Source organism: Rhinatrema bivittatum, chromosome 18 (genome assembly GCF_901001135.1).
Source record: "Rhinatrema bivittatum chromosome 18, aRhiBiv1.1, whole genome shotgun sequence".
In the NCBI taxonomy this organism is placed as follows: domain Eukaryota; kingdom Metazoa; phylum Chordata; class Amphibia; order Gymnophiona; family Rhinatrematidae; genus Rhinatrema; species Rhinatrema bivittatum.
The window spans coordinates 53148874-53172560 of record NC_042632.1 but is presented as its reverse complement, the minus strand read 5'-3'; the positions used below and the strand labels follow the sequence as shown (position 1 = coordinate 53172560).

Sequence of the window (23687 nt, the reverse complement as noted above, 5' to 3'; positions counted from 1 at the left end):
TTAAGAACGTTGGGAAAACTATGCCTGGGCAAGATCTCACTTTAATCTGCATTTGATTAAGCTCTATTAATTTGCATTTCATTGCTGTAATTTGGTGGACAGATGACGCATGCTACAAGGAGATTTTAGTCTTAGTTGGGATTGTCTAAGAATTGCACTGATCTGCTTCAGAAATAGTAATTTCTTGGATGTGAAATGGATGATAAATGTTATTAAATATTATTATTTCTTCTGTTACACTTCTGCAGACTTTTTATAATAACTAATACCAGCAACTGGGTAATTGGAATTGGAATAGTGTGGGATTATTGTTGGATTTTTTTTTTTTTTCACTTTACATTCATCAGATTTTCTACTTCTGATTCTCAGTACTGAATAGAACCAGGCCTGCAAAAAAATGTCTTGTAAAGCTAAGATCACCAGTAACAACTGTTATGAACTCTGGTGCACTTCAGCCCTTTTCCTCCACTACCTCCAGCCTCCATCTTTATAAAATTGCATCGTTCTCCACAATCCTCTTGAACCACATGCGTATCCAGATTTCACAAGCACTGCCCTCGATTAGCAACGAGTAGTGTCTCATTGTAAATTGCCAGCTAAGCGCACACCAGCTTGTGAGTAAACCCCCTGCTGCTGAATTCGCCCCGATTCTGCAATCTCTCAAAGACACAGAGTAGACTTTGATCAAGCAGCAAACGTAGCACAAGACCTTGATTCGTCAAGGCTGCCTCCCTTAAACAGACAAAGAGAGAGGAGGGGATAGCTGCTCAGTAAACCGTCCCCTCCTGAATCACAGTTTCTTTGGCCTCCTCAGAAATGACAAAGCCGCAGGAGGTGCAGGTCTGCAGTCGGCCACGTTGCCTGCGTGTCTTGGGGCATTTTCACGCTCACGCTAACAGAATTGCGCAATCCGGGGAGGGGAGCACTTTTCAAACCGGGCGCGCTTTTTGTGCAAAATCTGCGGGTACTTTTTCACCAGTGGAATTTGTAACTGATTTCAAAATGAAAAGTACACGCTGTCTGGCTCTTTGAAATCCATCACAGACACGAAATACCCCCACGTGCTTTTGCACCTGCTTTTTGTGCAGGCGGGTTCCTCGTGGGAAAACAACATTGCATGGATGTGAAAATGCAATCCACATGCACTATTTTCCAATCCCGTCCAAAACGCGCAGCCCCGGAAACGCCGTCCCCACATGTAGCTAAAAATTCATGCATTGTGGACATCGCATGTGCTTCTGGGCCGGTACTCACAGCCACAGTGGGTGAGTGCATCATGTACGTGGCTTTGAGACTTGTCCTGCCCGTGCAGAAATGAGCAGGATGGCTCACGTGGCTCAACCCAGCTGCCTGAGCTCTTCCTTCCCTCGCTCTTGTGGTCTGTGGCATGCGCTCTGGTTATTCTGCTCGTCCCTCGTTTGGGTAAAATAATCTGGTGGTAGCTGCTGAAATGTAGCCGGCAGCTGTGAGTGCGCTCGTTCACTTCTGAGAGCTAGCACACGCCAGCCGAATTGGGCCACCAGGTTTTAGCAGGTGGTGCTGTATTTTGTACTTTTTTTATCAAAACATTTGCAATAGTAACATTTACGTAGAAACTAATGATGCACTTATGAACATTTCTCTTCATGCTATTGGAATTGTAGGGTGTAATTTAATTTATGTAAGACAGTATTTCAGCATAGCTGAGCGAAAGCTGATTACATTGAAATGAACCGATATGGGTACCCAGTGCTACACTCTCCAAATAACTTTTCCTCTCTTTATTTTTTTGACAGTGATTCCCAGGTGCTACATTTCTTCCTCCTCAATTCCAGCTCCCCACTTAACCTAACAAATCTAACAAGCTCTTGGTTTGTGTTTTCCCATTGTCCATGGGTTTTTAAAATGTGATTGCTCCTGATCTGTCAGGAATTGCAATGAGCAGAAAGCCAATAACATAGTATTGTAAGCAGAAAAAGACCAATGGTTCATCCATTCTGCCCAGTAAAGTTTCTTATGGAAGTAACTGCCGCTCCATGCAGGTTACCCCCATGTTTCTGTTAAGGGCAGTAACTGCCACTCCATGCAGGTTACCCCCATGTTTGTTAAGGGCAGTAACTGCCACTCCATGCAGGTTACCCCCATGTTTCTGTTAAGGGCAGTAACTGCCGCTCCGTGCAGGTTACCCCCATGTTTCTGTTAAGGGTAGTAACTGCTGCTCCATGCAGGTTACCCCCATGTTTCTGTTAAGGGTAGTAACTGCCGCTCCGTGCAGGTTAACCCCATGTTTCTGTTACGGGCAGTAACTGCTGCTCCATGCAGGTTACCCCCATGTTTCTGTTAAGGGTAGTAACTGCCGCTCCATGCAGGTTACCCCCATGTTTCTGTTAAGGGTAGTAACTGCCGCTCCGTGCAGGTTAACCCCATGTTTCTGTTACGGGCAGTAACTGCTGCTCCATGCAGGTTACCCCCATGTTTCTGTTAAGGGCAGTAACTGCTGCTTCGTGCAGGTTAACCCCATGTTTCTGTTACGGGCAGTAACTGCTGCTCCGTGCAGGTTACCCCCATGTTTCTGTTACGGGTAGTAACTGCTGCTCCGTGCAGGTTACCCCCATGTTTCTGTTAAGGGTAGTAACTGCTGCTCCGTGCAGATTATTAACAAAGCAACATTTTTACTGGATGAGGAGCTGTCTTGAAAACTGAGACAATATGTTGCTTTGCTTGCTTTGCTTTTGAACTTAGCCATAGAAGCAGCCCTGTGCTTTTTCCCCTTATGTCTGCTCTTAACAGGTGCGGTCTGCAGGAGACCTAGAAGGATAGCCAAACTATTTAATTCCATGTCAGCAGGAGATGGTATGTCACACCAGATCTTGCAAACTCATGGTAATTCAGCATACAGAGCAATATTAGGGATGTCCTGTCCTTTGTAAAGAATGGGGTAATCCCAACATTTGTTTGTTACCCTTCCAAAAAGACACAAACACATTTCATTCCTGCATGCTAGCACTTGCTAAATTGTTTTAGCTGTAGATTCATAGTATGCACTAAATCAGAAACACAATGGAACAAAAAAAATTGCATGAAAAGCAGAGCATAATGAGCGGTCTCCCCATGCACAGCCTGTGCATAACTCGCAGGAACTGCAGAGCCATACGTTCCTTCAGAAGGTGTTTATGATATTCTGATTATCCATACCAGATTTACTAACTGCCAGCCTAGTTCAGCTTGGTTCTGGTTCTTTTGAAGAGCATGTTAGGATGAGGTTCCACAAATTCAGGTACAGATCAAAATCTCAGGACGTTGTGGAGTTAGGTTGGTGACGCTGGAATTCTTAAAGTGGACCAAGACTGTCCGTGTAACCGGGGAAAACCCGAGAGCAGGCAGAATCAATTTTGTGCAGGGTAGATAATGCCTTCCTGCTTAATACACAAAGAGGACATGTTTCAAGGGAATTTACCTGGAAAAAACCAGCCTGGCTACAAATGTCCCTCCTTAAATGCAGCTAAAAGTGAACGTACTTGATACCAGAATGATAGGTGTTCCTGTGGGGGTGCTTAGTTTGTGCGCGTGCTAATTTGCCCTAGCATGGCCATGCGCACAGATAGGAGTGAAGGACGTGCATCATTTTAATGCACGGACTTTGTGGCTGCAAAGTTTGAAAGTGAAAGAACTTGGGTGGTTTCCCTCTGAGAAGGTGTGCAGAGTGCATGCCTTGAAAGAGCCTGTGTAGTTTGCAGCTGGACGGGGGGGGTTGCTATCTGAAAATTGCTCCAGAAATGCTCTATTCCCATTTCCCCCGCCCTTTTAACGGAAGAGTGAGACTGTAAAAGGTTCATCCGTTTGCGTTCTCACTTCTGATTCTCTTCCCTCCCAGAGCAAAAACCAGCCTCATCGCAGAGGTGAATACAATGTTTACAGTACTTTCCAGAGCCATGAACCAGAGTTCGATTACCTGAAGAGCCTAGAAATAGAGGAGAAAATCAATAAAATTCGGTGGATCCCACAGCAAAACGCAGCCTACTTCCTTCTCTCTACCAATGGTAATCTCTACAGTTGCACTTACCCTCCTTATGACAACTACAGGGACATTTGTAATAAGCAGAGCAGGGTGACAAAGCCTTTGGTCCATAACACAGAAGGGGAAAGGGGAGGCTGCGTCTGAAATGTGTGATCTTGCTACAATGCAAGGCTTCAGACTTTGGGGTCTAGGAAATACACCTCACGCTAAAAGGTTCTATTGTGTAACTCAATAAAAAGTTTGATGTGCAGGTTGGGCCTTAACACGGTTATGCCAAATCCGTTGTGGATAACCAGAAAACCAGATTGTCCTGTGGACTTTGAAGAATGCTGTTGAACGTTCACAAAATTCACAAGCCAATAAGTGGCAATAGAGCTGCAGAGACCAGCCGACCCCCAGCTCATGATGAATATTAATAGGAAAAGAAGGGCATAGCGCCTGAAAAAGGGAGGTGTATATGTTATGTAACCTTAGAAGCAATCTGTCTTCAGCAAACAGAACGTACAGATACCCTTTCTTTACGTTCTAGAGCAGTGGCTACCAAATCTGACATCGGGGACTCTCACCATGTGGAAGTTGCTAACCTATCCATGATGTGCCTGTTTGGAAGGCGTTTCTCCCAATTTTTGTCCTCCGAGACCACCAGTCACTCTGTTTTCCAGGATATCCACAGTGAATACGCATGAGCTATGTTTGCATACGGAGGTGGCTCATGCATATGTAAAATGGCTGTCCTGAAAACCTGGCTGGGGATCCCTGATGACAGTACTGGGAGCCACTGTTCTAGAAGCTGGGAGAAACACCTTCCAACAAAGCACACCATGGCCATGCTAGGAATTCCTTATCAAGAGACTCCACCAGCTGAAGCTCACATGGTGAGAGACACCTCGTTTTCATGAAATAAATCAACCAGGGCTTCCGAGGAGCCATGGTCAGTGCCCTCCAGCTAAATCCTGAGCTCACATGGCCCAGCAGCATGTATTCCTATGTGAACAGCTATTGCAGACCAATAATTATAGTTTGTCTGTGTCTTTCCGACTGCACCAAATGCCCCTCTCCCACCGTCTCTTACTCCAGATTTGCCATGACACTGATGCTCTCCATAGCTGAGCAACCTCCGATTCTATTAAGATAAGAGAGATCTGGGTGTAGCTGTGTTACCAATCACAAGTGCGACGATAAATCTGACTTACTGTAATTGCTTCAGTAGGAAAGGATGTAATATCCTCTACCCTAACCAACTTACCTGATATTAAGAAGCCACTCTAATCGATCACGGTAATAAAATTCCTAGCGTTATTTAAACACATTTGGATAGGGAGGGGGGAATCACTGAAACTGAATGCAAATTAATTACATGGTATAATATTCTGTTAATTGAGATTTTAAATAGTTTTTGATTAACAAGGATGTTATCGTACCATTTGGGATGACGTTTGACATGCCAGCAAGAGATCAAAGAAATTATTCTTTTTCAGTGCACCCTGTTATTACAATTTTACTGTCACTGGATGAAAACCACTCACAGCAAATAGCTTTGAAAATAAATGAAACTGCCATAGAACTACTTTAGAAAGGTAAAGGATAAGATCATTTTGAAATAGGGGGTGCCATAGATGCTAAGGATGCTTCCTGTCTGCACAAAGGTCTCAGCAGCGGCATTTCATGTTCTTTTTCCTTTGGTTGCGTCCCTTATGTAAAAGAGTGGCTTTAATAGTATGCTATGGGGGGGTTTCTGTCCTTCTCCCCACATAGATAAAACCGTGAAACTATGGAAAGTCAGTGAAAGAGATAAAAGACCCGAGGGCTATAACCTTAAAGATGAAGACGGCAGACTGCGAGATCCCTGTACAATCACAACATTACGGGTAAGTGTAAGAGAGATGGAAAGGTTCATTCTCCTGCTCGGTAGTATCCTCAGCCAGCCGGCTGTCCACTCTTAGACCTCCCTCTGTTGGTAAGCGTGCTTGGTTTTTTTTTTTTCACATCTGGCAGTAAACGTCATTCTTGTGGATTCTGACTGACTTTTTTTGATTCACGGTTGTAATACTGCAGCTGTTAGAGCGCAGGTTGGAAGACACCACACCCATGCAAACTGCATGCTGTAGAGAAACGCACAGAAAAATGTTGTTGTTTTCCCTGAAAGAAATAAATCCTAAAGGGAGTTTGCACAACGCGGGGCAGAATGATGAACCTCCGTGCTGGTGGTTTTTCACATGCTGGTTAAGAAAAGGTGTTACTTGTCAACACAGCCCTACCGGTTTATGTGGTAAAAGACAATGCTTGCAAACTTATGCGTTCACTCATGCTGTTGAGGACTCGGTGGCACCTTCTGCCATTCCTTTCTTCAGCAGTTATGTTGGAGATGGATTACAGGTTTTATACTCATAAACTGTACTCTTCATGGCCTTTCCTATTGCACTCAGATTGAATAGGCTTAAATTTTACTATAGCTTGTGTTTTATTTTCAGGCATCATCCATTAACCTTGTAAATTAGTTTACAGTGGGCAAAACCTAGAGAGGCCACCGACCTGGTATCCCAATAAGAAGTGGTGCATGCTGCCGTACAGAAGATCTGGGCTCTACTCTCTAGGCTGGCTGGGGCTGTGCATGCTACATAGGCTCTGGGGGAGAAGGGAGTGCTACACCTAGTGGGCAGACTCGGGGTCCATGTTATCCAGGTTCCAGGGAGAGTCACTGCTTCCGGTATTTTGGACTGGTCTGACTTGGGTGGGGTGATAAATAGAAGCTGGATACCTAACTATAGAAGGTGTAGTGCAGGAAATGTAACGAAATGTTCGCATAGTTCAACAGACAAGCAGTGAGAACCAGCAATAACTATATATGGTTTGATAGTAAATCTGACCCAGACCCACTCAGAACATAAGAATTGCAATGCTGGGTCAGACCAAGGTCCATTGAGCCCAGCATCCTGTTTCCAACAGTGGCCAATCCAGGATCCCATAAAGTAGATCTAATTCCTGTTACTCATTCCCAGGGACGGCAATGGCTTTCAGTCTGCCTGGCTAATAATGTGTTAATGGACCTTTCCTGCAGGAACTTGTCCACACCTCTTTTAAATCTTGCTATGCTCATCGTCTTGACCACGTCCTCTGGCAATAGATTCCACAGCTTGATAGTGTGCAGAGTGCAAAAGTATTTTCTACAATCTGTTGTAAATCTGCTGGTTGTTAGTTTCATGGAGTGTCCCCTTGTTTTATTTTGAATGGATAAATAACCATACTTTATACAATTATGAGTGGGGTGGGACGTAGAAATAAACTTCTCTCATGTCCCCTCTCAGCCGTCTCTTTTCCAAGCTGAAGAGCCCTTGCCTGCACTGCCTTTCATCATAGGAGAGATGTTCCATCCCCTTTATAATTTGTCACCCTCCTCTGAATCTTTTCTAGATCTGCTGTGTCTTTCTTGAGATGGGGCGACCAGAACCACACACAAGACTCAAGGTGCAGTTGCACCATGGCTCAATACAGAGGCAATATATTTTCCATTTTATTCTCTGTTCCTTTTCGGATCATTCGGAAGACTTAGAACCAATGTCAGGAAATATTTCTTCATGGCGAGGGTGGTGGATGCCTGGAATGCCCTTCCGGAGGAAGTGGTGAAGACTAAAACTGTGAAGGATTTCAAAGGCATGGGATAAACACTGTGGATCCCTAAAGGCTAGAGGATGGGAATAAATAAAAAAAAAAAAGCTTAACCGGTATGGAGCGGCAGTTACTACCTCTAATAGAAACGCAGGGGTAACCTGCACGGAGCGGCAGTAACTATGTTACTATGTTCTATTTGCTTTTTGACTGCCGCAATGCACTGAGCAGAGAATTTCAATGTATTGACTGCAAGGACTCCCATTACAGAATCCAGTATCATGTACCTATATAGTTGGGATTATTTTTCCCTATGTGATTCACTTTGCACTTTTCCACATTCAATTTCATCTGCCATTCAGAGGTCCAGTCTCCTCCTGCAGTTCCTTGCAATCTGCACTTGTTCCCTTTTTCAGATCATTTGTGAATACGTTAAACCGCACAGGTCCCAGTACCAATCCCTGTAGTTATTCCACTAACGACCTTCCTCCATTTGGAAAGCTGACCATTTAGCCAGAAAGGAAGGCCTGTAGCTAGTCCCAGTTCAAGAAATGTTTGGGCTCAATGCACATCAAATTTCGAGCCCCCCTCCTCCTCCTCCTATCCAGCCTCCACCCACCCACACCCAAACACATCCACACACACCCACAAACATTTTGTTGAAGAGAAATTTATAACTACATCCCACACCTGACTACAAGAAAAAATTCTCATCTTCCCTTTTTTACGAATCAGAAAAAATCTCCTCCCTCACCTTGCAGTGCCCTCCAGTTCTCATTGCAGTGCAGAGAGGACAGTTCCAGCACCCACTGTTATGTTCCTCCCACAGGGCAGCAACACAAGCAGCTTTCTTTAAAGCCCTGCAGGGTGGGAGCGCTGGGAGCTATATCTCGGGTTCTCGGGCATGGCAGGGGCACCATGCAGTCACACTGATTGCTAATATTTCCCTGCCCGTAGGCCCTCGCCTTCAGGTCTCTTCCGTCATAAATGGATGAGCCAGCCACCCCTCACCCCCCCTCAAAATGCTAAAGTACTTTTTCCTTCATTGTCCTCTCATCTTCTGATCTATACTATTGATTTAAAACATCCAAAAGGCCACACATTTTCACTTCTCTTCTTGGTTTACAAAGACCAAATACTCTTCTCAGTATTTAACGTTGTCTCCAAAAGTAACAACAAACATATAGAAATGGTTTTTACATTCCATTCCCAAGAAAAGCTTTCCCTTTTCGTGGCATGTTAAAACGAATCTTCATGAAAGGGGGGTTGGGGGTGTGTGTCTTTAAGAGACTAGAAGCTCCATGATGTGGACAGTCTCAGCTCCAGGTAAATGGTGGCAAACGTCATTCTCCCTTCTTTTTCCACCGTCTTTGAAGTGCTGTAAAATTGTCTGGAGGTTTCAGATCTGTGAAGGTCGAAGAGGAAGATGGAGCAGTGGGGATTGTGCATGGTCTCAGATTTAGCATTTTATCACTGTCAGGCAGACCTTGGTGACCCCGACGAGCATCCTCTGACATTTTATCAAGATTCCTGCTGTTTTGAGCCAGTCACATTTGTCACACTGGGGAAGAGGAGAGTATTCTAAACAGTGACTAAATAAATCCCACTGACCCTCTCCACTTTGCTCTTTGCACGTCTGTATATGGTTATTTAGCAGCCTTTGCCTGGCTAGAATATGAATTATACTCTTTCACCAGTAGCAGTTATATACACAGTGTGTAATGCATTTCTGCTGCACCAATGGTATATGCAAGCATTTGTAAACTGTATTTTTTTTTTTTTTTTAGATTTCTGGCAAGTTGTTGTTTGTTCACTTGTAGTAACATATATCTTCAGCTCTCACATGTTTCATTTCAAATACTATTGATCTGATGCCCTGAATGGAGTTCCTATAAATTATGAATATAGTTTATTTGGGATTTTTTTCTGTTATTCAGTCACTGCACCTGCTAACATTCTCACTAGAGAAATCTGCTTTGCTGATTTTTTTTTTAATATAATACTTGCTGAATGTGGTTGTTCAACTTTGTGCTGTACAAGATAATGGTTGCAAGGCTGTTGTCCTCCCAAGAGCGTGCTGTGCAAGTTTGAGAGAATAAACAATTTAATTGGTGGACAGAGAGCGGGAACCTGGGTCTCCATATTTCACAGCCCTGTTCTGTAGCCCATGCTACACATACGCGCACACACACACACATATATATATATGTGTATATATATATATATATATATATACACGCATGGGCTACAGAACAGGGCTGTGAAATATGGAGACCCAGGTACACTCTCTCTCACTCACACACATACACACATATAGATACATAGATATAGAGATATACCTTTCTCTCTCTCTCTCTCTCATGGACACACACACACACACACACACACACACACACACACATAGATATATATACACTCACGCACACACACATACAAACACACATATAGATACACAGATATAGAGATATACCTTTCTCTCTCTCTCTCTCATGGACACACACACATATAGATATATATACACTCACACACTCACACATATAGATATATAGATATAGAGATATACCTTTCTCTCTCTCATGGACACACACACATATAGATATATATACACTCACACACTCACACATATAGATATAAAGATATACCTTTCTCTCTCTCTCCCTCTCTCTCATGGACACACACACATATAGATATATATACACTCACACTCTCACACATATAGATACATAGATATAGAGATATACCTTTCTCTCTCTCTCTCCCTCTCTCTCTCTCTCTCATGGACACACACACACACACACATATAGATATATATACACTCACGCACACACACATATACAAGCTATCTGTGTGCCATGGTGATCTCTCCCCAATTGTCCTTTTGTCAATGCTGTCAGCATTCCATCTTGGCACGCTCTCTTACTTCTATAAAAATGGGCACAAATGATCTTTCTTTGTCTTTCCTCTTGGAAAAAGCTGCGTCTCCATTTGTCTTTCCGTCCCTTGGGCTGTCTCACCCCTCTCTCGCTCAGATGCTGCGTTTAACACTTTTGTCATTAGTTTCCCATCCATTAATCCAAAAAGACTCCCTCGCAGAATAGTTAAAGCTCACCAGCCTGTCAATACCAGTCAAGCACAAGCAACACCTCACAGTCCAAAAACATCTCATAACCAATTATAATTATTTCTTTGGCTGCCGGGCATAATGGCAATAAATACAATTTTAAAGGATGACCATATAAAACAATTGTTAATTGTCAGTGACAAATCCTTCACTATTCCTTGCAGGTGTTAATGATGTAGTTTGGGCTAATTAATGAGCAAGGACTGACAGAATGCAGAGGTGACACTGCAACACCTCTCAGCGTAGGGAACAGTTGGATTTTACTGTCAATGTGCTTTTTGTTTCTTGCATCGTTGGACTATGTAGGATTTTTAATGATCTGGGAACTTGTTTCTGGCAGCATCCCTAGGATATGACGTGCTCAGTCGGAGGAAAAAGCCTTTCTCATCGTGTCCTGGCGGTCTTGCCACATTTGTTGAAAGATAGCAAGGAGAAATTGGTCTCTGCAGTCACCGAATGGTCCTTTTCGTCAAAAGTCCACACAGCTCGCCAGACGAGACTTAATTCAGATTTACCTCTTGCCTTTTTATTAGAAGCTCAAGGCGACTCACATTCAGGGAGCGACCCTAGATTGTGCCAAACCTTCTTCCAGAACCAAAATGCGGGCAGGTTTTACGTTTGGTTGCGTCCGGTCCGGCAACCGCTTAAATTTCCTAAGGTAGTTTCATGCCGTGTGCTTTGGGGAGAGGCATAGCATAAAATACTTTCTAGCAACTACTGGACCAGGTAAATGGAACTGTAAGGCCCGCCCCTATGTTTTTAAATTTTGCACAGATTTAATTAAAGAAAGAATTGCTATCCTTTCCTATATCCCAGTCCTGGTTCTCAGTGGATCACATCTCTAGGAGCATCACCACATTCAAGTCAACCTCTTCCATGAGTGCCTCTAGACCTGGGACTTTTATTTCCCGTACCGTGAGCATTAGTGCACAGTGCTTTCCAGATGTTGCCCAGTCCTCTATAATTTTCAAACAACTGTGCGTGGCAATATATACACGTGTATAAGGCCATGCATAGATATACGATAGTATTTTATAACCTACACGTATCAGATATGTGTGTGTTTATAAAATACATTTATATTTACCCCACAACATGTGCACATTTGTAAGTTTGCCCTCGAATACCTTAAATGCATTGAAAGCACAAATTTTTCCTACTTATTTTTTAAATATACGCACATATATTTTATGCGCGAAAATAAAGTAGGACTTACATAAATTGTTATATTTTAAAACACGTGCTCATAATAGAAATTACCAGTTTTACCAATTAGTCCACCAGTTCAATCAGTCCTCCTCCGGGTCATCGAGACTCTCCTGGTTTTTCAGCCTGAACTCCCCCCCCAGTTCACCCAGACTTCCCACGCAGTCAGTATTACACAATAAACACGTTTTTAATATCGCTTGCGCCAGATAAGTAGCAGGTGTAAAATTACTCAAGTAAGTTGGCAAATCTACACGTATAAGAGTCTTTTAAAATAAATGTTGGCTCCACTCTGGAATGCCTCTAGAGTACCCCCTTTTTTACATGTGTATATGTGCACCCAAAAGCAAAAATATACACACATTTGCTTATAAAATAGCATTTACGCAAGTAGATACTACTTATGCATGTATACATTAACTTATACACACGTAACCTTGAACATTCAACCTCAAGGGGGTAATTTTCAAAAGGATTTACACGTGTAAATGTAACTACTACTGTAGCAATTTTCAAAAGCCATTTATCTCTATAAAGTGCACCTATGTGAGTAAATCCTATGGATAATTCAATGGCATATATTGTACCAATTTTCAAAAGCTGACTTACATGGGTCAAGTGTATTTACACGTGCAAAACTCAATTTTAACTGTGTAAATATAATATGCTTTGAAGTGCCTGCAATAAATAAATAAATGCCTTTAAAAATCAGGCTCTAAATATTTAATGTTTTACTTACCTGAGGATTTTTTCTTGCCTGTTGTTCAAATGTAGCACCTGGTCTGGTTAAGACATAGAATCCTGCTAGGCTGCTGCCCATTAGGGCATAATCTACTATTGCACAAGATAAGAACATAAGAAATTGCCATGCTGGGTCAGACCAAGGGTCCATCAAACCAGCATCCTGTTTCCAACAGAGGCCAAACCAGACCACAAGAACCTGGGAATTACCCAAACACTAAGAAGATCCCATGTTACTGATGCAATTAATAGCAGTGGCTATTCCCTAAGTAAACTTGATTAATAGCAGTTATTGGACTTCTCCTCCAAGAACTTATCCAAACATTTTTTGAACACAGCTACATTAACTGCACTAACCACATCCTCTGGCAACAAATTCCAGAGCTCTACTGTGCATTGAGTGAAAAAGAATTTTCTCCGATTAGTCTTAAATGTGCTACTTGCTAACTTCATGGAATGCCCCCTAGTCCTTCTATTATTCGAAAGTGTAAATAACCGAGTCACATCTACTCGTTCAAGACCTTTCATGATCTTAAAGACCTCTATCATATCCCCCCTCAGCCGTCTCTTCTGCAAGCTGAACAGCCCTAACCTCCAGTCTTTCCTCATAGGGGATAAATGTCGATTAGAAATTCATGTTCTGTACCATGGAAAACTAGCTCTTGCTTCTCTGCATGAAAAAAAACGGAGTTTCATATTTTGGAATTGCGTGAGCAGAAACTGTGAGAGGACTGCTCACAGTCTTCCATTCTGGTGGAAAAAAAAGTATGAAGATCTTTAGGCATGGAAAACTGACCCACAGTAAGATGTTACAAATTTAAAGCTTGTAAACCGAGCCTGCAGAGACAGTAAGAGACTTGGTCATTTTCATAAAGCATCCAGCCACACTTATTGTCCGAAACCCTTCGGGACAATAAGTGTGGGACAACAAGTCCGAAACACTTCGGGACAACAAGACTGGGAAGCTCCAGAAGGGAGCTCCCCAGTCTCAGTGACCTAACTTCCTTCAATCATGCATTTTTACTCCTCCCCACTCCATCCCCAAGTTTAAAGAGCGTTTTCTTTAAGAAAGCTGGTCATGTCTTCCCTGTTGATTCCTTTCCACATGTCTGAATGCTTCATTGATTCCTCCCTCGCAGGCAGGGCAGTGCATGGCTGACATGACTACACTGCATGGATATGTACATTTTCAATTAGCAAAAATAAATTAGGTCGCGGGAGGTCAGCCGGCATGGTCATCAATCTAATGCTGCTGAATAGGCATATGCGTTAGCCTTGCCTGAACCCAAAGGAAAAAAAAATCAAGATGTTCTGATAGGAGGTTAACCTCCGTGGCGTTGATTGACTTGTGTGGCGGGTCATGGAAGCTGACAGCTTGCTTTTTACACAAAGGAAAGACGAGCTTAAGATTAGTTCCAGAGGTTTGACAGCTCAGGAGGCGCACATCAAAAAATGCACAGCTCATATACATCATCCCCCTTAATTTTTCAGAGGACAGGAATAATACTGTTGTGAAGGAGCAACGCAGAACCTCATTAAAAACTCTTCAGTTCCACCATTAGTATCTATTATTGAGAGCAGAAAAAAATGGAACCCAGGGCCACAGCTACAGACAGAGATAAATGTGCATTCTTCCAATTTTCAGACTCAGTTGTGGTCCGGGCATTTCCTAACATCCTTAGCTTCTGGTTCATCCAACAGAGCTTGAGTGCTTAAGAAATTAGAAAGCACTTCAGATCAGACACCATTCAAAGAAAGTGCTTGATAGCATTAGGGTTTACTGATAGGTATATTATAGAAATAGGTTTTAACATTTCTGTATGTTTCATGACGACATACAGCGCTGCGCAAGCTGGTAACAATCTTTTATATATCTATATTGGCATGTGGTGCATATTTATAAAATATTTAGAAAACATTCCTAAAATCCACGATGCCCCTCATCCTGAAAGGTGCTGTAGGAAGGAGCGGGTGCAGCTGGCATCTCCCTAAGCAGTAAACGTTGATGGCCGTGGACCTCGCATCAAAGAATGTGCCCGGAGCGCCGGTTCATCATGTTGCTGGCTGAGTGAATGTATCGGACAGGTGGGATTGCAAGGACAATCCTACGTTAACTACAAGTCCCTTTGAAAAAGCTGTGCTTTTCAGTGAAATGGAAGTCCTGATGATATTTATTTAAAACTTTTATATACCGACATTAGTGTACATCATCACACCGGTTCACATTAGAACTGATAGGAGGAAAATACAAAGAACAGGGATTGGGGGTGGGGGTGGGGATACAAAAGTCCTGATGATATTTAGCTTTTTAAATGAAGGCCCTCCTGCTATTTATTTTAACCAGCAAAAACTGGAGCTATGATCTTTAAATGAGGAATTTTGAGGGGGTTTCACACACTTTCAGATATTGTGAGATATAAAGTCCGGATCTGCTTTGCAAGTTTAAGGCCTTTTTGCACACGGTGTGCTCTGACCCAATATTGATCACTTTCAAAAATGCTCTAACAGCAGGGACACGTTTTTGGAATGATTGGGTCTTTTTCACTCAAATGTTTTCCTGCTTATAATAACCGATGTTAGTAGAGAGAAGTCGGCTATTGGAGTTAACAGTAAATAAATAATGTTCTCCCGTTCTGTATTTTTTGGTCCAAGATCTCTCTGAGAAGCACAGCACTCATCCATCAGCTGCACCCCCACAGCTATAGAGCAAGAGGCACAGGAAAGCTCTTGGCGTTATTACATTGCTTGGTTTCTTGCTGAAGTAGTCTTAATTCTGCATGCTAAATGGAATGCGACCTCATTAAAAAAAAAAAAAGCTAAAATTATGCTAACCAACATTGCTCCTGAAAATAACAACCAGATGGGACACATGAGATGCAGTCAAAAGCCATTTCTACTTAAGCAGGATAAAAAAACAAAAGGATATAGCACGATGAAAAAGCTTCCTCTCTAGAGTGCAAAGGGCAAATCAGAAACGTGATTTGCTGGGAACACACCTGTCAACCCCTGGTTCTTGGTAGAACTGCGCCCTCCGTGCCCTGTGCAGGTGTTCCCATTGGGGGTTGTCCATGTTGTGTATTTGTATTAACCACGATATAGTCTGACAAAGATGTGAGCCAATCAGATCGCCTTCTGACTTCATGCGTGTGACTTCCTTCACAAGCGTGTTAATGGGTGTAATAATTTCCGGTTATTCCCTTTGGTGCGCGTGAGAAGCTCACAGGGGGTGCCTGTATCTGCATATTTTTACATAATATTGTTATCCCCCATGAGCTGGGAAGTGCAGTACCTCAGCCTGTTGTAGTGAACAGGAAAGTATGGAGCTGGGGGGTTTTCCCCCTTTCTTTTTTTTTTTGTGTATGTTAAAATTTTATTGGCTTTTAATGTTGCATGCTACTTTGAACACATCTGCTTTCTCCTCATAATACAAGTGTCATTTATTTTCCAATAGACGAGGAATCCTGACAGCATGCACGGTTGATTGGTTACCTTAATCTTTTATCCTATGTTATTGGTGGTGGTGTGTTTCTCTTATTATTTCCACCTTTAATGGTGTCTCCGCATGAGGGTTACAAGTCCCTACATCTAGCAAAACACCTTTTTTTTTCCTTCCTTTGTTCTCCCCGTTTCTCCCACAGATGTAGCTTCTCTGACTCCCACCCTGGGTACACTTGAATCCCCTTTGGTTGGTTGGAGTCTGAGCTCGTCCTTGCTGTGCACGCCTGTCTCTCATGCTTGCATGACCATTGCCCGTCACCACAGCAGCAGCAGCAGCACAGCCCGTGGAATGCGTCCCCTTCATGGGAGCTTTCGGAACCTCAGCCTAAGCTTCAGAGCCCAGTCCGTACAAGCTGCTTTTAATGCACGCATTTTGCTAAAGTGCAAAATCTCCCACGCTGCAGCGCCTGTAACACAATGCTGTGCTCGGCACAAAGCATCTAGAGATGCACGCTGGGGGAAATGGGAATCTGGACACGAGAGGAGATTTTATACATCATCAGAGCTCTGCACCAAAAAAAAAAAAAAAGGTGCAGTAGGATGACAATTTTCTCTTCTTAAACCAGTGGTTGCTTCACTTTATAAATCGAATGGCAGCGGAGGGAGGAGGATGGGGCGAGAAGGGAAGGAAGGCACTGACGAGAGACTTATTCTTCTCTCCTCGCCTCTCTCTGGAGGATCGGAAACATCAAGCCCATGGTGGGCACAGAATGGGGAAGGGCACGTCTGTGCAAAGCACAGCAAGGACAAAGTGCAAATGAACAGGGAATTGTCCAAGCTTAGCATGAGAGGGCGGCGTTTGGTGCTGTGGCAGCAGTGCCAGACTATTTATACCACATGGTGTTGCACAAAGCTTCTTCACAAAGAACCGACGGCTGCCGATTCCTTCTCAGTCCCATTCTGAGCCCATTAGCCGTAGGCGCGCTCTAAATATCCATAATTGTGCTGCTGCCTGAGTCACTATTTGTGCCAAGGCTCTTCTTGGTAATTAAATGATAATTGAAAAGTTCAGTGGGGCTCCTGCTGGCAGTTCCGTCAAGAACAGCTAAGCACGTTTATTAAAGTAAACCCATTCCCCTTCCACTCAATGGCACAGGTTTGCCATTTGACTGTGCGCGCCCCGTGGTGCATGTAATGAGTTAAAGATGGGTGGAAGAAAGAGCATTTCAGATGCTGGGGGGGGCCTTATCCTCTAAAGGGCTTGCATTTTATAAAGACGACGTTAATGTTGGCCTTCAGTGGAGTTGGGAGCCCATCGTATGTGCTGTCATACTCTGAACATGTCGTCTCTTACCGTAGACCCAGTCATTCTCTTTAGCTTGCATCTTTACAGCCCATTTTAATTACTAACGATGGAAACGCAGCTTTTGTTGCTGCAGGTGGGTTTGAGGCATATCAACATCCTTCCATAATGAGACAATTATGAAAACGGCAACGAAAATATACACAGAATCCCGAGAAGATGGATCGGGATCTGCGAAGGCATGCCAAACCTTGCAGAGGAGAAGGGAGCAGCTCCTTTGAATACCTACCAGTTTCTTGTGGTTTTTTTGTTTTTTTTTAATCTCTGAGCCTTGGAGGAGGCTGAATAGTTGGAGATATGGAGCAATTGCTCAGATGTAGTTCCCGAATTCAGCAAAGCAAGTTTATCCATTCTGAACCCAACGAGAACTAGGGGCTTGGCTGCTTTGTGACAGACGTCAGAAACCTTTCTTATGTCAGACCTTCCCCATTTCTCTGTTTTATTGCTGAGCATAAAATATAAAAAGGCAGGATAATATTAAATCTAATACATAGAGGAAATAATGATATCTTGGAGGATACAAACTATAGAAGCATTTATTGCTAATGGCTCAATCTATCTACTAACGTGTGTAGGGCCTGTGTGTCAATGGGAAGAGAGAGTCACAAGAAAGATGGAGGTGTGGGTTACACCTGAAGATAAACATTTTTATCTACAGAAAGGTTCATCTCGTAGTATCTTTTGCTTCTGAAAGCACAGGCAATGCGTCCCAGCTGGCATTACAAAATGGTGGGTTCAGGGTCTCGGGCAGGTGTATGCTTCTGTGCTTACTTAGAAATATCCTTTCAGGTCTGCCTCATACTGCTGACCACCTTCTACTGTTTGTTGTGCAAATGGTTATTCAAGGACTGATGAGTAGTGTAAGAGTCTCCTCCCCAGTGAATGCTGGACTCATGACCATGAATGACGAAGCTTCGCATTGTTTGGCAACGCTCTCAGTGCCTCATGAATGTGTGTACATTTATCGTTCCACTGCTTTCCCACCATATTAGCTTCCCATCTGCACTACAGCTTCTTAAGCAGATTAGGAAGGAAGAGGCAAACTGATGACCTTTTATTCTGGTTTAATTTGCAAGTGTATATTATGTTTTATTTTTATTGTATATTAGTACTGAAATTATATAAATGGCTTTATGTAAGCCAATTAAGAGCTTGGATAAGGTGGCCTATTAATTTTTTTAAATAAATGTTTCAGTTGCATGGTAGTAAACAAATATTACTTCAGTAGATCAGGCAATTATACGGAGTTTGGATTTTTCTTATAAGGGTCATCAACAAGCTCTGTGTCCTAAGAGCTCGTGCCAGTCTGGGTTTCACCCCATTGTATCAGTGGGTACCTGCTTCCAAGTCCTCTGGTTGAAGCAGAAGCAAGAGGTCCATAGCCATAGCTTGGATAGAATCAGTACTGGCTCTGCCTGTCTCTTACAACAGAGAGCTGACTGCCAACCCTAGTGTATTGGTTCTTTTTCTGTTTTTTTGGGTGGTGATGAATCACAATTGTGTGCCTTTCCACCCCCTTTTTCTTGCAAGACATAGAAGCTGCTGTTCTCAGCCGCCTGACGGGAAAACATTACATTTCCTCAGCGTGTGCTTGCTAATGGCCTGCTATGACCTCCTGCTATAGCGCCTTCTGCTCCACTCTGTTAGGGGCTTCCGAGGAATTGCTTGCTGGTTCTTAGTGCCGGGTCTGTTTTATATAAATAAATAAATAAATAAATCCTCCATCATTTCAGACCAAACTCGGCTGAGGAATCCTCCCCCCCTGGGAAACCAATTAGACCAAAAAAATAAATCAATGGAAAAGCTAACTCTCCCCAGGCTTAATCGGTTTTCCTAAACAGCATATATTTTACAATTCTATACGTTAAACTTCCCTCCCTATAGGGGAAGGAAGGTCCTCAGGTCAAAACAATATAAATCCAAGCAGCAACCTGGTTACTATGGGAAGTTCTGCTGCTGGCAGGAGTCCAGTTCATTTGACAAGGGTTAGAAGTTCTCTCTTTTTTTCCTGCTGACCAAAAGGAATTTGCCACTTGGCAGATTTGGTGGAGGAAGGTGGAAGGCGTCTCCATAGCCAGTTCTGCTCAAACGCACTCAGAGATGTTTCAAGGGGAAGGAGTGGATGGCTAAGCCTTCAGCCCAGTGAAGATCCTCCCTTCCTACAGAGGCAGACCCGGCTCCCCCCTGGGAAACAGAGTTAGAAAGTCCGGGCCAGGCCACCCCATCATGAAGGCTTGGCGCAGTTTGCACCTCAGCAGCAGGATTTCAAACATTGAGAATATTTTCTTTTGCGCGAGAAGAACAGTGTCACAGCTATTTCTCTTAAACTCTCTTGATACCCTGGTTCCACTAGAGATGTGAATTTGTTTTCACACAAAATGAAAAATGCAACAAAACACCCGCATTTCATGTGGTTTAAAAACGAAAACAAAAAATACCTCCAAAATTTTGTTTTCTTTGACTTTGATTTTGGAAAGTCAATAAGAAAAAGATGGGAGAAAACACCAAAACAGCAAAATTAAATCCCCACTCCCACCCTGGGCGTTTTCCCGTGTACATAAACCTGGGGGAGGGGTTAACTTTTCTATTTTGGCACCGATAAAGAGGATGGGGACAGGTTTTTTTTCTTTCTTTCCATATTTTTTTTATAATTTAATGTTTATTTCAGTTCAGTGAAAGAACTGAATGAAATAAAAATGAAAGAAACTGGAAAAGCTGTTCGTGCACGCTCCCAGCACTGACCGAGTCTCACTGTGCTTTGCAGTGGATAAAACAAGCTCTCAGCCTGCTTTGGCACCAAAAACATCCACTGCATTCATGAACAATGTCCTCGGGGCCCAGTCCCTTCCTTTGCGACCTTTGAGAGAGGGTAGGTGTGGTGGGGATTTAGTTATAAAACATTTACATGACAAGACTTAAGGACATGGAAGGGATGGACACAGTGTCCTCCCTTGATTTCCTAAGGGGTAAAAAAAAAATCTGTATTTGTGCAATGCAAGGATGCAGTATTCCCAGCGAACTGAAGTTTCATCGGGCTTGAGGGCCTTATTCAGTTCTATCCCTTTCCTCCACTGCTCCCTGGGATATAAAATGCCCCAGAATGTTCTTCAGATAAGGATCCAGCACCTCTGCAGAGAGAGATGTTCGTTGCACATCACATGTGCCGACTGAAGCTGCATTTCCACTTGGGCACTGGTTGATCTATTGTACATCGTAGTTTTTCCTTTTTTTATAAAACAAATTTACTATTAGGGTAAACAATTGATGCAAAAGTGATGGACACAGGTAGACAACAACGATTTCTTCATTGTGATCTATATTCTGCAATGCTGACTCTGAAGGTCGAAGGTGCGGTCACTCAACCATTGCCCAACACTAGAACAAACTACTCCCAGTGGGTGTGCTGCAGTGAACGGAGTTTGAAACTTAAGGTTGGACAAACTAATTAAATTAGGTTAGAGCCAGGAAAACGTTAATGCAATGCTAGGATTATCTGAGTGATCTGTGAAGCTGAGCCTTAAACAAAGGTAATGCAGATCTGGTAGAATGGCCAAGGTCAATCTGAGTAACTTAACCTGCTTTTCTGAGCACATTCACCCCCGCGGCGGCGAGAAAAGATTTTGTAGCTGGAAACGAAATTATGCCTCATTAATTCTTGAAATGTAACCCTTCTGCAGCAAGTTTAAAACAAAAAACCAAACCCTGAATATCACATATACATATTAAAACATTTCCGAGCACTTACGATGTAATACCTCTCAAACGTGCCACATGCATGCAGAGGAAATAAAATGTCTTTCTCCTTTCTACAAAAAATGCAGAGCAATTTCATTTATTAATGGTTTATTCTGTTTGACAGCTTTCGTATGTGCTGGATTTAGCTTGTTGCACTAAATTGCCCTTTAATAATGGGCACATAATGCCAGTTACCGCCCTGCAGGTTGGTTTGGCGATGGAGTAAGGGACGTATTTAAGAGCCCTCCTGCACTGCTCCCGATTTGCATGACAGCGCAGGCAGAGGCTGCGTGGGAGACAGGTCACCTGCTGAGGACTTTTCTCCTCCTCTTTATGTTGCTTGTGTATTAAATTATTAGTTTCGGGTCGTTTGGCTGGGTATTCCACCGACAATCTTTACGCAACAATGGTAGGAGCAGCGTGTGTGGGGAAAATCTGTTTCCTTGTGAAATATTAGCTGGCAGCTGAATTTCGCCAGTTGCAGTGCAGCACTGCAGAACACTTCTATCTGATAAAAAAAAAAATAAATAAAAATACTTTCTGGGCTGCTGCTTTGTGTCACGATATTCAGGCCTATACGAGGTCTATGTAGGGGCAGAGCACGGTGTCCATCGTCATGAACGCCTTCCTGGCGAAGCAAAAGTCACAAACATGCTAAAGGGTTTCTCAGGCCAAATTTAGGTGTTGGCAATGTAGGCCACTGCCTCCAGTGCCAAATGCTTTTAGGTACTGGTGCTGCCACTGCTGTCCGGGCCTACATCCTCCTGCGGCACCGCTGGTCCTGCAGAGCAGTGCTGGCCCCTCAGAGAGAATTCGGCACAGGGCCTGGGAACCCTTCGTGCGCCGACAGGCCCAGCATCACAGCACCCCTTGCATGGGTATCCGTGGCAACAGGGAAACCCTGCCCATGCGAGGGGGTGGGTGCAGCTGCCACAGGGACTGGTTGGCACACGAGGGCTCCCAGGCCCTGCACCAAATTTTATTCAAGGAGCTGCTGCAGGAATCTAAGGTGAGGGGAGGAGGATCTGGCTTGGTGGAGGTCTGGTTCCCCCCTCCCCCCCCCCCCCCCCCGCATCTCCGATAACCTATGATGGGTGGGTGGGTGGGGGGGGGGAACACAACAATTATTTCTAAGGAGGAAGGACCGGCCCTGTAGTCTGGGGATGCCCCCTTTTCATATCGGACTCTGGAGTTTCTTCTGCTGTGTAATGAGGGAAAGTGCTCCCTACCGACGGTGTTACGGGTCAAGCAGGCTGGGCTGGGATTTCCACCAGCAGGAGTAGGGCCAGACTCGGGGGAAGGTCTAGACTGGGTCTTCTGCCTACGCCAGCCACCTTCCCCCCCCCCCCCCCCCAAGGTTGATCCCTTGGGTTCTGGTGGCCGGCAGGACTTAGCTGGAGCTAGAAAATGTCACAGGCTGGGAGCCAGGTGCAGGTTGGGACAAAGGGCAGGCAGGAGGTATTCAGGTAGGGCTGAAGCCACGGGCTGAGACCAGAGGACAAGGGCAAAATCTGAGACAAAGGAGAGAGGCAAACAGAAGGAACTAAACTGGGCAGGACAGGATAAGACAGGACAAGACAAGACTAGATGAGGATTGGACAAGGACAGGACTAGAACAGGCAACAAAAAGCCCAAACAGGACAAGGCTGGGCTAGGTGAACCTAGAAGTCCCAAAGGCCGCAGGACAGGAAGGCCCAGAAAGCCACTGAGCAAGGCAAGGCAGGACAGCATGGCAATGAATGCCAGGTCAAGGAGCCGAGTTGACTCGATGAAGAAGCTGGAGGGAATGGACAGGCTGGAAGTGCCGCATCATGTGATCAGGAAGGAGGTGGCTAGAGCGAGGGTGAGCGAGGCTCGCCGGTGACCTCTGTCGGCGGGGAGGCTGCGTAGCAGGCACAATCGTGACAGACGGCTCACGGGTGTTCACAGGAACATGTAAACGAAAATAAATCCAAGTAGCTTGACTCTTTCCTTTTGTATTGGGAAGAATCAAGGTGACACCTTGAGGCTTGGTTTACTTTCTCTGTGGGAGGGCCTTGTGTGCCTGTGAGCGTGTTGATATTTTTCTTCTGGTGGTAGTTTCGTTCCAGGCCCTCCCCCTGCTTCTGTGAATGAACCTGTGGATACCGAGCAGATCACACACGATCTCTGCCAGGCTGAACACTAAAAGGTCAACTTTCAAACTGGCGTGCATTCGTTGGCCTGCGCCCAGGGACCTTACTATTTTATAACTCGTTACACGTGCGCAGAGCTACCTGCACGTGTGCCGGATTTCAAGTGGGTGCACACGAGTGCGTGCAAATGCAGCTTCTACCGCGTAAATCGGAGGATTTTAAAAGGGGGTGCCTGCCGACCGCCATTTCCAGGTTTACCCCTTTGTTCCCAGTGCTCCCCGTTTGAGAGAGAGAGGTCTTCCAAACCCCCTGGTTTCATAGCCTTCACTTCCCCTAGTTATCCCCGATCCTTAAAACTCGGCCGAT

The 23687-nt window shown here is 44.0% G+C and overlaps 1 protein-coding gene across 1 annotated transcript in view; it reads left to right on the top strand.

Annotated features, from left to right (window-relative positions):
- PPP2R2B (protein phosphatase 2 regulatory subunit Bbeta) overlaps positions 1 to 23687 on the top strand; it is a 143729-nt gene that overhangs the window by 88929 nt on the left and 31113 nt on the right. The window contains exons 3-4 of the mRNA XM_029583902.1: positions 3854 to 4019; positions 5753 to 5865. Of these exons, the coding sequence (XP_029439762.1) occupies positions 3854 to 4019; positions 5753 to 5865 (279 nt within the window). The remainder of the gene's footprint in view (positions 1 to 3853; positions 4020 to 5752; positions 5866 to 23687) is intronic.